This window comes from Stegostoma tigrinum, chromosome 13 (assembly GCF_030684315.1).
Source record: "Stegostoma tigrinum isolate sSteTig4 chromosome 13, sSteTig4.hap1, whole genome shotgun sequence".
Classification (NCBI taxonomy): domain Eukaryota; kingdom Metazoa; phylum Chordata; class Chondrichthyes; order Orectolobiformes; family Stegostomatidae; genus Stegostoma; species Stegostoma tigrinum.
Window position 1 is genome coordinate 63,045,594 of NC_081366.1, and position 16,828 is coordinate 63,062,421.

A 16,828-nucleotide genomic window follows, 5' to 3' on the forward strand; every position below is an offset into this window, starting at 1 on the left:
AGGACTCAAGTCTGATTCTAGAGACAAAGCTTGTAATTTAGTTTGTGCAAAGTTGAGGGTCCATTGCAAAGACTGTCAGAGTCAATACTAAGGGCATGCTGTACTTTCAGAAATTCAATACTGAGGGAGAGCTACACTGTCAGAGGATCAGTACTAAGCGAGTCATGCACTGTCAGAAAGTCAGTACTGATGGTGTATGGCACTGTACATGAGTATATCAAAGGTGTGCCACACTATTTGATAGACAATACTGATGGCAGAACACTGCACTATCAGAGTATTGGAACTGAGGAAGTGTCATACTGTCAGAGGTTCTGCACTGATGGAGTGTTGCATTTGTCAAAAGGCCAGCATTGAGGGAGCGCTGTGCTGTCAAAGGATCAGGACTGAAAGAGTATTGTTTTGTCAAAGGGTCAGTATGGAGATCACCATGCGGGTACCACTTTTTCAGGCCTATCCATGAGGCATGGTGACCCTCAGGTTCTCTACACTGGGGAAATGAAACATAGACTTGACGACGACTTCACAGAATATCTAAGTTCTGCTCACAAAAAGGACCCTGAACTACCTGTTGCCTGTCACTTCAATGCACCACCCTGCGTCCTGGCCAATATCACTGTTTCTGGCTTGCTGCAGTGTCCCAGTGCAGCCCAACGCAAGCTGGAGAAACAACACCTCATTTTCCACTTGGGGACTCTACAGCGCTCCGGGCTCAATATTGAGTTCAATATTTAGGGCCTAAACTCTCCCATGTCCCACCTTCCTACCCCACGCAGTAAGCCTTGTTATCACAAAGCCTGCCACAACACACCCACTGTTGTTAGCCACTAACAGTCCCCATTAACGAATATTCACCCTCCCAACTTGATCGTTAGCAATTCTTTTGTCTGTCCGACTGTCTTTCTCTCTCTTTGGGCTCTATCCTATTGTTTACTCCCTACCCCACCCACCTCCCTATTTTCTGCATATAAGCTGACATTTTCCAATTCTGAGGTAGGGCCACTGGACCGGAAGTGTTAACTCTGTTTTCAGCTTCACAGGTGCAGCCAGACCTGCTGAGTTTTCCCAGCAACTTTGTTTTTGTTGCACCATTTGAGCCTTGTCTAACATTCAGTAGGGTCATGGCTGATCTTTTATCTCATGCCATAATATTCCTGTTTTCTCCCCATACCTATTGAACCTTTTAACAGTGACAAATTTGTCTATGTCCTTCTTGAGTATATTTGGTGACTTGCGTTTCACAAGTCCACTACCCTGTGAGTGAAGATTTTGTTTGTCATCTCAGTCCTAGATGATCAACGCTGTATGCTAAATCTGTCTCCCCGATTCTAAACTTCCCAAATGGGGAAAACATCCAACTCTAAACAAAAAAGCCAACTAACCGGATTCTGAAAGTCAGAAACAAACTCAACAGCTCTGAAGAAGGGTAACTGGACTTTTCTGAAGAAGGGTCTAGGCCCAAAACATCAAATTTCCTGCTCCACTGATGCTGCTTGGCCTGCTGCATTCATCCAGCTCTACACTTGTTATCTCAGATTCTCCAGCATCTGCAGTTCCTAAAATCTTTGAAATGTTACCTCTGCTTTCTTTCCACAGATGCTGCCACGCTTGCTGAGTTTTCCAGCACTTTCTGTTATGGCAGGGAAAACATCCTCCCTGCATTTAGTATGTACAATCTTAGAAATGTATACATTTGAATTAGACCCTTATCCTTCTAAACTAATTAATACAGGCATAGTCAAATCAATTTCTCCATGTGGGACTGTTCCCAGTATGAGCTTAGTGAAACTTCACTGCACTCCGTTTATCGCAAGTATATCTTTTCTTGGCAATGAGACCAAAACTGAATGCAATACTCCAGGTGTGGTCTCACCAAGGCCATGAATAAATGCAGTGAGAGACCCTACTCTGAATTGAGATTCTCTTTGAATGAAGGCCAATATTCTACTTACCATTCCAATTGTTTGCTGTACCCGCCCACCTACTTTCATTGACTCATACACAAGGACACCCAGATTTCTTTGTATATCCACAATCCCCAATATATCACTACCTAAATAATGCTCTTCTATTTTTCACATTAAAGTATAAAAGTCAGTATATCTCTAAGGAGCAATGTTACAATTTGGGCAGTGAATAGGTCAATTTGGGAAGTGATTGCATCTACCTGGGGAATGAAACCTTCTGTTTGGGGATTCATGAAACCAAAGAATGGTTACAGCACAGAAGGAAGCCATTTAGATCTTCATGCTGATGCCAACTGTCTGCAAGAGCAACTCAAATTGCCTTTTTCCTTACCTTTTTCCTGTAGCCCTACATTTTTTCATCTTTGGATAATTTTTCAATTCTCCTTTAAAGACTTCAATTGAAGCAATTTTTGGTCATACAATGAAATTTGAACCATTCACTACATAGAAGTGTACCCCACAGGTCATTTTGTGTTTTGCCAATCATCTTAAAAGAATGCCCTCTGATTGTGGATCATTTTACTCATGAAATTAATTTCTCTCAACTGTCTATTCAGAAATCTCATGATCTGAGATGTAACAAATTTCCTCCTAGTCTCCATGAAGCAAAGCTGAGAAAGAGAATCGTAAAGACATATGTAGGCCCCTACAGGCAGAAATGGGGGAACGTATAATAGGGAGCAAAGAAATGGCTGAGGAACTGAATACATACTTTAGTTTTGTCTTCACAAAAGAGGACACAAATCAGGTACCAGATTTGTTGGAGGATGCAAGATTTAGTGAAAAAGAACTGACAGAGATCAATATTAGTAGAGAAATAGTGTTGGGAAAATTGGTAGGATTGAAGGCCAATAAATCCCCAGGGCCTGATAATCTATATCACAGATTACTGAAGGAAGTAACTTTAGAAATAGTGGATGCATCGGTGGTCATCTTCCAGGAGTCTATAGGCTGTGGAACAGTCCCTGCAGATTGGAGGGCAGCTAATGTCACTCCAATACACAAGAAGGGGTAGAGAGAAAAGACATAAGTAGAGACTGGTGAGCCTAACCTCAGTAGTGGGGAAAATTCTCAAATCCATTGTCAAGGTTTTATAGCAGACCATTTAAGAAGTAGTGGGAGGATCATACAGAATCAGCATCGATATATGAAGGTGAAATCATGCTTGTCAAATCTGTTGGAATTCTATGAAGATGTAACGAGTAGAGTTGACAAAGAGGGATAGTCGATGTAGTATATTTGGACATTTAGAAAGCAATTGACAAGTCCCACAAAAGAGATTAATGCCCAAGATTATAGTACATGTGTTTGGGGGAAGCATATTGAGATAGATAGGAAACTAGTTCCCAGAGAGGAAACAAAAGGTAGGAATTAATGGACTCTTTTCAAATTGGCAGGTAATAGGGTAGTGGAGTGCCACAGGAAAGAGTGCTGGGACCCCAGCTGTTCACAATATATATATTAATGATTTGGATGAAGGAACAAAACGTAACATTTCCAAGTTTGCAGATGATACCAAGTTGAGTGGGGAGTGACTGTGATAAGGATGCAGGATCCTTCAACATGATCTTACAGGTTGGGTGAGTGGTCAAATCAATGTCAGATGCAGTATAATTTGGATAAATGTGAGGTTATTTTCTTCAGAAGGAAAAACAAGAAGGCAGGTTACTACTTGAATGGCAGTAAATTGGGAGAGGGGAGTGTGCAGTAGGACCTGGGTGCCCTTGTGCACCAATCGCTGAAGGTAAGCATGCAGGTGCAACAAGCAGTAAAGAAAGCAAATGGTATGTTGTCCTTCATTGCAAGAGATTTTGAACACAGGAGCAGGGATATGTGGGTGCAGTTGTACAGGCCTTGGTGGAATATTGTGTGTAATTTTAGTCTCCTTTTCTGAGGAAGAATGCTGTTGATCTCGAGAGAGTGCGGTGTAGGTTTACCAGGCTGATTGCTGGGATGGCGAGTCTGACATACAAGGAGATATTTACTAGGTTGGGATTGTTTTCTCTAGAGTTCAGACAAATGAGGGGAGTATTTTATAAGACTTATAAGATTCTAACAGGATGGGGCAGGGTAGATGCAGGGAGGGTGTTCCTGATGGTGGCTGTGTCCAGAATGAGGGATCATAGTATGAGGATTTGGGGTAGATGATTTAGGACAGAGATATGGAAACATTTCTTCATACAGAGTGGTGAGCCTGTGGGATTCATTACTACAGGGAAAAGTTGATGCCAAATTATTGGATTATTCAAGAGGTGACTTAGATAAGCACTTGTTGTGAATGGGATCAAAGGTTATGGGGAGAAAGCAGGATTAGGCTATTGAGTTGGACAATCAGCCATGATCATGAAGAATAGCAGAGCAGGATTGAAGGGGTGCCTATGTTTCTGGAACTTCTTCAGACAATTTACACAACTGATGCTACTCTCCTCTTGAGAAATTCTCATGAATTGTGCCTGATTTTCATTCCCCAAGTAGGAACTCTCAACCAAAATAAACTAAACTACTCATTGCTCCCTGAACATAGCAACAAGACTCTACCTTTTTAGCTTTCACATTTACATGAATTGGAATCAATGATAATTAAACATGAATTAGCAGGTAAATGATACTTCAATTACCAAAAAAAACAAAATAAAAACCAAAAGAACTGTGGATGCTGTAAATCAGGAACAAAAACAAAGTTGCTGGAAAAGCTCAGCAGGTCTGGCAGCATCTGTGGAGGTGAAAACAGAGTTAATGTTTTGGGACCGGTGACCCTTCCTCAGAACTTCCTCAGAACAATTTAAATGCATCTCACACAATGACAAGTGCTCTAATAACTCCCCCCTAGACATAAGGCGTCACACGCAGTTTTAGTTTTCTCTAACTCTGCTCCTAGTATATCAGGTGTCTCAATTTCCCATTCAATTAATTTAGCTTTTCAGTCACATTCACCGTCAGTTTTGTTGCACCCAAAGTCCCTAGCAATGGGCACTGCCTAAATAGTATACTTCTGTAGAACCTCCTTGTGGAGGTTCGTGACAGTCTTGACGGCACAAATTCTGAATGAACTCCTTTTTCTGATGCCTTTAATTAACCCTATTAAGCAGCCTGGACAGCTCTGAAAAAAATCAACGGCAGTAGAATTTTCCAATTCGCAATCCATTCTCTAACTCACCTTTTGCTTTCTGTACTGCTTAACTAATTACATAAATACTGCTCCTTGTAAATGTGTGTTTTCCATTCTCCTTGCTCTGCAGCACTCCATTTTGTTTGCTCACCTTGCTTCTGTATCTTAACTTCCTTCATGTTGGCACTGCTTCCAGGTGAAATGATCACCAGGTCACATTAACTAATATTTCTTTCTTTTCCAAGAAAATTACAATAGGGTTAGGGTTACTTTTAGACAGCACAGCTAGCTGTTGGGTGGCACAGTGGCTTGGTGGTTAGTTCTGCTGCATCACAGCACCAGGGATCCAGGTTAGATTCCTACCTTGGGCAACTCTTTGTGTGAAGTCTGCACGTTTTCCCTATGCCTGTGTGATTTCCACCACGTGCTCCAGTTTCTTCCCACAGCCCAAACTTGTGCAAGTTAGGTGGATTGACCATGCTAAATTACCCATAATGTTCAGGGATGTGAAGATTATGTGCATTAGCCACAGAAAATCCAGGGATAGGGTAGGGGATTGGGTCTTGGCAGGATGCTCTTCAGAGTGTCGACATGGACTTGTTGGGCTGAATGGCATGTTCCCACAACGTAGGGACTCTATGGAACATGGAACTTATCCCTTTACAAATGAAGCTAGCTCTTAAATTTTTTTAAAAATTAGAGATTCTTAAATAATTTATAACTTTTCATCATTGTAGTGGTTCTGTGTCTTTGATAATCACTCCTACTCCCTCTTCAATAACTTCTGGGTATCACGCACAGCAATGAACACAATACTCCAATTTGGGCCAAGATAACAAAGCGTGTGGCTGGATAAACACAGCAGGTCAAGCAGCATCTCGGGAGCACAAAAGCTGATGTTTCGGGCCTAGACCCTTCATCAGAGACCGAAACGTCAGCTTTTGTGCTCCTGAGATGCTGCTTGGCCTGCTGTGTTAATCCAGCCTACAGTTTGTATTCTTGGATTCTCCAGCATCTGTAGTTCCCATTATCTCTGATTCCAATTTGGGCCATTGTTTTATACAAGTTTTGTATTCCATACTCCATTCAAAAAGCCCAGGATGCTTTATGCTTTCTTAACTGCTCGCTTAACCTATCCTTCTATTTTAAATGACGTATCCATATGCACTGAGATCTCTGTTCCTGTAAGTCCTTTAGAAATGAGCCCTTCATTTTATACTGTTTCTCCATACTCTTCCTACCAAAATAAATCACTTCACATTTCCATGCATTACATTTTGCCTGTCCATGACATCTTGAATTTCATCAATGTCCTCCTAATAATTGACAACACTTCCAAGTTTCATTTTGTCTACACATTCTGAAATTGTAATCTGTACATTAATGCTGAAGTCATGAATATTTAGCAGGAAGAGCAAGGATCCTAACATTGACCCTTAACAAACTCTACTGTGTAATTCTTTCCCCAGTTCAAAAAACATCTGTTCATCACTACTCTTGTTTCCTGTCATCAATCAATTTTGTATCCTTCTTGCTAATATCCAGTTTACTCCATGACTTCCAATTTCATATGACACTTCATCAAAAGCCTTCTGGAAGTTCAGGTACCCCACATCAATGGCAATATCCTGATCATTATTGATCCTGATTATTTCATCAAAAATTCCAGTAATTGTTAACATGATTCATCCTGAACAAATCTATGCTAGTTTTCCTTAATTAAGCAGAGTCCAGAAGCTTCCTCACCATGAAGGTTAAAATGACTGTTGTGCTATTGTTGGTCTTATTTTTACATCCTTTTATTACTTCAGATGTTGGTGTTGTAATTTTGTAGTTCTCTGCCATCATCCCTGTCCTGAGGAAGATTTAAAGATTATGGCCAGTGCAGCAACTCTGATCTCTGTCATGACAATAGATCAAAACCTGAAGTACAATTGACATTTTTTATTACCTTTCAATAAAGCATAGGCAGTCTGTTTAATACTTCTTTATTTATTTTGGACCCAGCTCCTCTCTCACTATGACTTGAGCAGTATTTTCCTCCCTGGTAATACAGCTGCAAAAATGCAGTATTAATTAAGTATCTCAGACAATTCCCTTGACTCCATTTATGAATCGTCTTTTAAGTACCTACTCAATTCCACTTCTCCTTTTACCACTGTTACAAATTCAGTGCAGATCAGTAGCTTTTAAAAAGAAATTCAAACTCCCATTTCTGAATGGAAATAAGTACATCATAAAATTGAATATTTTAAACAAAAGCACTTACTGAACAAGAATTAAAGCAAGTACTATTAATTTAAGGTGGTAGTTTGTGAATACTAAAATGTTAAACAACAAAATCTTAACAAACCACTCCCATTCTAAATTTTGTTATATTACCAAAATTCCTCTGGAGATTGCAGGATCTTTGTAAGATTCTTTCATTTCTTCTGGAACCAAACCAAGGTATGCCACAGCTCTTAGGACATCATTTTAATTCTCCTGAGCAGTTCCATTTTTTCTCTGAGATATGAGATTTTGTAGGGCCCTCCAGCAGCTTCAGCTAAGTGAACGTGCTAACACTCTCCTTCAATTGTGAAGTCCCCAGTTCAACCATGACCCTTACTGCATTCTTGTTTATTGAGTCAAACTCAAAAACACCTCTGGTTTCTGACATACACGTGCTTTTGATTTGACCTGCTTTGGAGCTTTTGACCCAGAGTTCAACAATATCTTTGTGAGAAATCGCACAGTTAAAACCAAAACTCAAAATATAACCCTCTCTGAAATCTATACCTGTGGTATCATGACATGTATAAATGTCCCAGATAATGTGCTAAATTTATCTTCAAAATAACTCTTTGATTCTGAAACCCATATGAATAGTTTACATCTCTGATGGGAAACAACTGCAATAAGACTGGCCCATTAGAAAACTAAGGTATAATTTATTATTTTCACATCTCAGACTCTGACTACTAACCAAATTGAATTGTAATTAACTTAGGACTCTTCCAGTTTCCTCAAACTTATGTTTCTCCAGGTAGTTTTTCAGTTTCTGGAATTAAGTTTTAAATATTTGAATTCTGAAATTAGGTATCCATGATATAAACATTTAAAATATTTATATGCTTTCAAAGACTTTGGGATTCCCTTTTATATTAGCTGCTAGTATCTTCTCACATTCTCACTTTGCTCCTTGTTTCTTTAATCACCCCTCTAAAACTTTAATATCCAGCATAGTCCTCATTTATCTTAGCCACCTGATATCTGTCATATATATAAATTTTCAGCTTCATCTCACTCTGTTTCATTGAGCAGCCATGTATAGTATTATTTGTCCACCTTTCTCCTTGGTGAGAGCACAACTTAACTCTGCTATCTCCTTTCTAAAGATAGTCTATTATTCTGCTACAGTTTTGCTTTCCAATCTTAATTTTAATTGAATTAGATATTTGTTTGTGAATTGATTGCTTCCATTTGAGGAGTGAAAGTGCTTGTAGATTGCTTATCTTTGAAGTATAATTGTATCTAGATGTGATTCACTTTCAGTGATTCTACAATTTACACTTTGAATCAGGAGCCAAATACATAAATCAGGCAAAAAAAAGTGATAAATCTTTTACAGATTTATTTTTTTGTGTTTTTCCTCAAGGATATATTGTACACCAAATATCCAATTGGCAGTAAAGCGCATTCCAATGTGTAAGAAGCGAGAACATCAGGCGCTCCGTTCACAAACACTATGTTGAAATGTATCCACCATACAAAACGCATGTTGAGAACATACAAAAAATACACGCCTACTTGGTAGGTAACAGTAACATCTGGGCTCTGAATCTATTTACACTTAGATTACAAAAATATACTTTTGATTTTTTTTTGCTTACATTTGAAAGAAATGTTCATTTGGCATTTCTTCCCCTTCCCTCTAATATCCCTTCCAACAGCAAAGTGCCTTCAGTGACCATCTCCTTCACCTTTAAGGCTTTAATACAGTGTATCCACTAATAGACACACATGTCAGCAAGCTACACATAGAAGGCACACAGACCGCTTATAGTTTTAAAACAAACTGAGAGACAAAGAAGGGTTCTGCCACTAGGCAAGTACGGATGTGACCTCCACAGAATAACAAACATCTCCTGCACATGCTGGCACCTCATTGCATTCCAGGTATGCTTTTTGTTTCATTGAAAGGAACTAATGATAGCATTTGCACAATGGAAAGGTTTCCCAAAGGTCCCACCAACTCCAAGTAATACAGGATGGAATATGCAAACATCCCCCCCACCCCAACCCCATTGAACAATCTTCACATGAATAGCATCTGCAGAATTGTGAAGGTGTAATACTTGGCATACAAATACACAATAGCTAGGTGAAGTTTACATATATAAAAACAAGTCCAATACTGGAGCCTTGAACAATTTCAGATCTCAATTGTCCTTGGTGTTAGAGTGGATGCAATCTCAGAGGATGGGGACGTCACTGATGGATAACTATTGGTTACGACTGAGGAATGGTAAGTGTTAGTGACTAGGGACTCAAAGGAGGTACTGACTATTGTAGAAGGGTAAGCGCTAGTGACTGAGGAATCAAAAGAGGCGCTCACTTCTGCAGAGGGGTAGGTATTAGTTACTGGGGATTCAAAGGAGGAGCTGACTATCGTAGAAGGATAAGTGTTAGTGACAGGGGACTCAAAGGAGGTACTGACTATTGTGGAGAGGTAAGTGTTACTGACTGGGGATTCAAAGGAGGTGCTGATTATTGTGGACGGGTAAGTGCTAGTGACTGGAGATTCAAAGGAAGTGCTCACTATAGTGGACGGGTAAGTGCTAGTGACTGGGGATTCAAAGGAGGTGCCCACTATTGTGGAGGGGTAAGAGTTAGTGACCGGGGAAGGGAAGGAGATTGCCGGCGGGCTGGAAATACACAGGGCTTTGTCAACTTTCTTTTCCTTCTGCCTCAGGTGAATCTTGGTGTGTCTCTTCCGCTCATCGCTTCTGGCGAATTTCCTCCCGCAGACCTCGCAGGCAAACGGTTTCTCGCCGGTGTGCGTGCGAATGTGAGTGGTGAGGTGGTCGCTCCGGCTGAAGTTCCTCATGCAGATGCGGCACTGGAACGGCTTCTGTCCGGTGTGGATACGGATGTGGCGGGTCAGCTCGTCCGAGCGGGAGAAGCGGCGGTCGCAAGTCTCCATGGGGCAGGCATACGGCCGCTCGTGTGGAGGGGTCTTGCTGGGCCGGTTTGGGTACTTCCTCAGCCTGCAAGGTTTGGTCAGTTGCGAGTGGTAAGTGACCGTGTTCTTCGCCTCAGGACAGTTACCCTGGTTGGCTATTGCCTTGATGGTGGACAGTGGGATGAGAGGGGGCTGGCCTCTCGGCTCCACGCTCTGGAATGGTTTCTGTTCTGTACTATCCAGGTTCAGGTCGTCTTGCTGCGAGAATAGATAGTCCGGGATCATTGGCAGCTGAAAACCCTTGTTGGAGCAAGTCGGGTACTGGATCGAGCTGGGGCCACTGGGAAAGCTGTCCGACTGACCCGGGAACATGTCCGAGCTGGAGCCGCTGAAGCCGGCCGAGGCTGTCGGGCACATCGCCTCGGAGTCGCTGTCCTGGTTGGCTGAAGCCGGGTTGTTGCTGCTGCTCATACTGACGATGCCGCTGACCAGGCTGAAAAGGGGCTCCGGCCACAGGCTGTTGCAGCTGGAAGCCGGTTCCAAAGAGAAACGGCCCGTGTAGGTGATGGACGGAAGGCGGCAGCTCTGCGCCGAATACGGCTCCATGAGATTCTTCTCGGCTCCGGGAGATATATCTGTAAAAGTGTCTGCAAGGAGAAAGCGAGAGCCGTTTAATAGATGACGTCCAACAACAACCAGCGAGAATCACGACCTCATTCTAACTATTGTTTCGGCCAAAAACGAATATGTGCGTATTTTTTATACAAGTGTCTGCTTGAGACAACTTGTCAGCATGTCTTGTAGGTGTCCCTGTGTGCTAGTCCAGTGTCTCTCTGCGTGTGTCTGTATTAATATCTGTGAATGTGTTAAATGTTTGTCGCTATCTTTGTAAGTACATGTATGCAAGTGTCTGCGTATGTGTAAAGTATCTGTTTACTCTGTGCATACCTGTGTAAAGTGTGTACATATGCGTTCGGACTTTCCTGTGCATGTGAGTGGGAGGGGTGATTCCCTTGTGGAGGACGCTCCGGTCCTCTCCCTCTCGGTATTCCCTGCTAGGAGCTCGCTCGCGGTTGGTGTTTCCTGACGCTGTACCATCATAAATAATGCAGAACACAAGATTCTCAATGTCCTCTCAAATCGAGCGGACAGGTCCTAAGGTCTGCTGCACACTTGTGAGCGATCAATGGACGCGGTCCTTTGTCATCATTATTAACACCGAGCTGCTAGGGGGCGAGCGAGCTCGAGAAGAGGATTGAGAGTCTGGAGACTCTCGGCCGAGGACTCACCCGCTGACAGATGGTCGAACTGCTGCAGGGGTTCCCCATAAAACGGCTGGTCGGTGGAGGCTGTCACTAACGTGCCGGTCATCATCACCTCTTCCAGCTTCTGGTAAGTGTCCACCGACTGGTACAGCGGCTCCGTGAGCAAGGGCGGCAGGATCTCGGCTTTAGTCACCATTTCAGCCTCCGATATAGCACAGAGAGTGGGAGCGAGGGAAAGCACAGGGGGAGCCCGGGGACAGCCTAGGCTGTGTTTGGTTGCAGGGAGGCCAGGCTGCTCTGCGGTCCGCTGCGCAGGGCTGTCCGCTGCGGCGCTGCCCCTGCCCGATTCGGTGTTGGTATCCTGGGCTGGGCCCAGGCTCTCTGAATCTCTCTCTGGCTGGCTGACTGAGTAATTTCCGCGCCGGCACGGGGGAAGCGCCTCCTATTTAACAGGTTCCGCTCTGCCCAGTCGCTGACGTACATGCCCATATAAGGAGCTCCGGAAGCCCATTTTTGGGCACCTCCCGGCCGGCAATCCGTGACGTCACGAGACGGGGACACCCCTCCCCCAGGGCCAGAGAAGGAGGGTTTCCCTTCCCCCAACTCCAGAGGAGACAGCGCACATTACACAGGCAGCAGGGTTTCGCCCATTGACCGATACGCCCCTCCAGTCCGGGACGCCAACACCCTCCCAGACTTGGGACAACCTTCCCCGGAAGACCTCAGGATCGCCAGTCCATATTTGGGCACGCCGCACCCACTGCCCATGTTTGGGCATCCGCCGGGCAAGGTTTGCTACCCAAATAAGGAGCTTCCGGCGACAGAAGTTGAAAGTGCTGGAGCAGCAGAGCCGAGTGGGACCGAGGCGGTGCAGCAACACACACACACACTCACCGAAGTATTGCGTTTCCTGCAGAAATCCAATGTTTCGGATCATGGGTCAAATATCTGGGGGAACACCATGACACACAGTTGCCTCACAGCGCCGGGGATCTGGGTTCGATCCAGCCTTGGTAACTGTGCAGAGTTTGCACATTCTCCCCGTGTCTGCATGATTTTGCTCTGTGTGTTCCGGTTTCACCCCACATTCCAAAGACGTGCAGGTTAATGCGGATTAACCATGGTAAATGCAGGGTTACGGAGATAAGGTGGGTGATCCCATAAGAAGGTCAGTGCAGACTCGAAGGGCCAAATGGCCTCTTTCCGCTCTTAGGGATTCTGTTATTCTACATTCCCCACTACAAATCTAACAATCCACAGCAGAGCTGGAATATTCCCCAGTTCAGCTCCCACAGCTCTAATATTCTCCAGCATATTTGCAACATCGCCCAGTTTAGCTTCCATATTTCCAGCATTCCCGAGATACATCCAACAATCCTCAACACTGTTCCAACATTCACCAATGCAGTTCCAATATTCCCCAGCACAGGTCATACAGCTCTCACACTTTCCAGTACTGTTCCAACATTCACAGCACAGTTCCCACATTCCCCGAGCACATCTCCAACATTCCACAAAGATAATGGGAACTGCAGATGCTGGAAAATCCGAGATACCAAAGTGTGAAGCTGGATGAACACAGCAGGCCTAGCAGCATCTTAGGAGCACAAAAGCTGACGTTTCGGGCCCAGACCCTTCATCAGAGAGGGGGTTCTGAAATAAATAGGGAGAAAGGAGGAGGCGGACCGAAGATGGATAGAGGAAAAGATAGGTGGGGAGGTAGGGAGGGGATAGGTCAGTCCAGGGAGGACGGACAAGTCAAGGAGCCAGGATGAGGTTAGTAGGTAGGAAATGGAGGGGTAGCTTGAGGTGGGAGAAGGAGAAGGTGAGCGGAAGAACAGGTTAGGAAGGCGGGGACAAGCTGGGCTGGTTTTGGGATGCAGTGGGGGGAGGTGCAGGTGAACATCTGCTTGATATGGAAAGTCATCTTGGGGCCTGGGATGGGGGTGAGGCAGGAGGTGTGGGGGCAAGTGTAGCACTTCCTGCTGTTGCAGGGGAAGGGGGCCGGGTGCGGTGGGGTTGGAGGGGAGTGTGGAGCGGACAAAGGAGTCCCGGAGAGAGTGGTCCCTCCACAAGGCAGACAACGGTGGGGATGGAAAAATGTCTTGGGTGCTGGGGTCGTATTGTAGATGGCAGAAGTATCGGAGGATGACGCATTGTATCCGGAGGTTGGTGGGGTGGTACGTGAGGACTAGGGGGAATTCTCTTTGGGCGGTTGTTGCGGGGGCAGGGTGTGAGGAATGTGTTGCAGGAAACGCGGGAGTGTGAGTGTGCTCAACCACTGCGGCGGGGGGGGGGGGGGGGGTGGGGGTGGGAATTGCGGTCCTTGAAGATCCAGCCTAGCTCGTCCCTGCCTCCCTAACCTGTTCTTCCTCTCACCTATCCCCTCCTCCCACCTCAAGCTGCACCTCCATTTCCTACCTACTAACCTCATCCCCTCCCTACCTCCCCACCTATACTCTCCTCTCCACCTCTTCTCCTCTACCCATCTTTGGTCCGCCTCCCCCTTTCTCCTTATTTATTTCAGAACCCTCTCCCCATCCCCCTCTCTGATGAAGGGTCTAGGCCCGAAATGTCAGCTTTTGCGCTCCTAAGATGCTGCTTGGCCTGCTGTGTTCATCCAGCTTCACACTTTGTTATCGCCAACATTCCACAGCTCAGTTTGCACAGCTCCAATATTCTCCAGAACAGCTCTAACATTCCCTAGCATTTCTGCAAGATTCTCCAGATTAGGTCTCACAGCTCCAACATTCCTTAGCACAACCCCAACATTCTCCAGCACAGCTTCTACATTGTCCAGCACAACTCCAATGTTCAGCAGCAAAGCTGTTACATTCTCCAGTAAAGTTCCAAAATTCCCCAGCACTGCTTGAACAATCTTCACACAGATCTCACATGCCCTTACACTGCTCCAAAAATCCCTACACAGCTCTATCACTCATGAGCACTGTTCCAACATGCCCCAGCATAGCTGCAACAATCCCTACAACAGCTCCAGCATTCCCCAGCTGAGCTCTCACAGGCCTAATATTCTCCAGCATAACTCCAGCATTTTTCAGCAATCTCTAACATTCCCCAGCACATTTGCAACATTCACCAGCTCAGCTTCAACAATCCCTATTAGATCCAACATTCCCCATCACTGCTCCAACATCCCTCATTGCAGCTCTAACATTCTCCAGCAAAGCTCAAACATTCCCCATCACAGCTCCAACATTTAGCAGTACAGCACCACTTCAACATTCTCCAGCAAAGTTTCAACACTCAGCAGCAAAGCTTTAACATCCTCTAGCACTGCTCTAACATGCACTAGCACAGCTTCACAATTCACCATTTCAGCTCCAACTTCCCCAGCACAACTTCAACTCTCCATGTACAGATTGTGTCTGTGTATATTTGTGTCTTCTCAATTGTAAACTGAATCAGCAAAGGAACATGTTTTGAAACCAAAGTTTAAAAAGATTACATCATCTTCTTAAAGCATGTAACTTGATACTGTTGTTGCAAGTACAATTTGTGCTCTTCAGTAAGCCATTTAAAATCAGAAGAACCTGAGATTATCTTTTCTTCAGCACTTGCTGTTGGCTGTGACTTCTAATTTAATAAGAAACATTTTATGAGTGAACCAACCAGCCTGTGCCTCTTGTAAACCAGTGGAAGCATCCAGAGAAGGATAACTGAGAGGAAGCATTCTAGCCAGCTTGAGGATGATCAGAATCATGTCTGTAACCCTTCTGAACAGAAATACTGAACTTTACCTCCATCCATAATCGTGTTTTTTCTCCCTTTCCATGACTTTGTGCATGTGTAAAGGGGTCTGTGTAAGGTAATTACAATATTAATCAGTAGTGTCATGTGCCAACACTTCTGAATTTTACCAGTAACTGGAGTCTAATTACTTGTGATAAGAAGTAATTTTTGATAAGTGCAGAAGCGTGGTCCTGGTTTTCTGTCAACCTGGGTCTGAAAGGTAAATTGAGGAAATTTTGTGTATATTTGAGTTGTGAAGTTGTGTAGAGTGCTTATGGTTTGGGAGGTAGGAAGTTAGTATTTGGTGTTTGTAAAATGTTGGGGTGGAGGGAAATTTTTGCATGGTCCCTTTAGAAGATGACATGTTTTTTCTATGCTTAGAGATTTAAAATGTAGCAGCTTGAAAGTTTCTAAGTGCACAGACAGCACCTGAAATAAAATATTTGTATCAAAAGACTGTACAGTTAGCAGGCCAAGCAGCAGTTTTTACCAATACAAGTTTTGAATTTAGCCAATAAATCTGAACCAGGGACTTAGGCACCAAAAATCAACTAAATTTTAATCTGATGGCTTTGACAACATAAGGCCAATCCTCTTGTAAGAAATATTAATATGTCATCAAGGATATAAAAGAAGGGGGCATTTGAACAAAGACTAGACAGCTAACTACCAACTGCCAGAGTTAACAGTCGTCAGCTCGCAAGAGAGGATCACTTCCTCTCACAGTCTCCTCTAAGCCATAGAACAAACACGATCTAAATAACAAACGTATCGTGATACAACTAGTTAATTTTCTTTACAGAAGAATTGATGGAGAAGGCATTCCTGACCGAAGAATTGACAGAGAAGGCACAAGAACTTTTCGGAAGACACGTGACCTGGCCGTGATTTCAAGAGACCAAATTCTGTTGTTTTAAAAATCTAACTGGACCTTGTATTAATTGGAACAGCATACCATTAGAATCTTGCTTTATTCACGAATAGTTAGTAGTTAGAAAGAATTTATTCACTTTGTTAATTGCTTAGTTAATTTGTTCACTGTCAGAGTTAGATAAATAAATTGTGACTTATGGATTGTAAAGTAAGCGCTAAGGATGTATTTTATTTAACCACTAGAAGTTGCTGAAAGTCTGGTTTTACCACTTTTCACACTCCTTTTACAGATCATAGGGAGAGTTGCTCCTCTTTGGGTGTTATAGTTTTTATTTCATTGGGGATGGGTGGGGATCAATCTTTATAACATGCGAAAATCTTTAACTTTTGCGATGACTCCAGGAATAGTGAGGCTTAATTTCCAGTGCACTACCCCAGTAAATTATAACAATGTTTGGGAGCTTTTAGGTTTGAAACTGAGGCAATGAGGATGTGTGAGCGTGATATTACTAAACAACGCAGGTGAAGGAAAACACTAGGTCTGTGCTGCATTTAAAACAAATCTCTGAAAATGCTAAAAAGATTTCCCGCAGGAGGCAAAGTTGCGCCTTGCAGTTTTAGGGAAATTTCAAAGACCATGTTAATTGACTTAATGGGTAAATTGGAGGCAGCGTTGCTTGAGAGAGCTCGAAAGGTAGAG

The 16,828-nt window shown here is 43.7% G+C and overlaps 1 protein-coding gene and 1 long non-coding RNA gene across 4 annotated transcripts; one reads left to right on the forward strand and one right to left on the reverse strand.

The window, feature by feature from the left end:
• Window positions 1–8,703: 8,703 nt before the first annotated feature.
• LOC125458454 (early growth response protein 1-like) lies at window positions 8,704–11,928 on the reverse strand. 3 transcript variants are annotated; one of them, XM_048543727.2, is made up of 2 exons: window positions 11,530–11,928; window positions 8,704–10,887 (listed from the first exon to the last, which is right to left on the reverse strand). In XM_048543727.2, the coding sequence occupies exons 1-2, from the start codon at window positions 11,699–11,701 to the stop codon at window positions 9,491–9,493; spliced, it is 1,569 nt and encodes a 522-aa protein (XP_048399684.2). In that variant the 5' UTR covers window positions 11,702–11,928; the 3' UTR covers window positions 8,704–9,490. The 3 variants fall into 3 exon arrangements, with proteins under 3 accessions (XP_048399684.2, XP_059506747.1, XP_059506746.1); XM_059650764.1 differs by having other exon boundaries at window positions 11,618–11,714; XM_059650763.1 differs by lacking the exon at window positions 11,530–11,928 and adding an exon at window positions 11,189–11,520.
• On the forward strand, window positions 11,483–16,336 carry LOC132210477 (uncharacterized). The gene is made up of 2 exons (XR_009446624.1): window positions 11,483–11,632; window positions 16,058–16,336. It is a non-coding gene; the product is annotated as an uncharacterized LOC132210477 (long non-coding RNA).
• The last annotated feature ends 492 nt before the right edge of the window (window positions 16,337–16,828 follow it).

What these genes read in the sequence shown, in the direction of transcription:
- LOC125458454 (XM_048543727.2), bottom strand. Translation starts at nt 11,701, where the DNA reads ATGGTGACTAAAGCCGAGATCCTGCCGCCCTTGCTCACGGAGCCGCTG. An exon ending in GTTCGACCATCTGTCAGCGG is followed by an intron (nt 10,888 to 11,529) that starts GTGAGTCCTCGG and finishes TTCTCCTTGCAG; the next exon opens with ACACTTTTACAGATATATCT.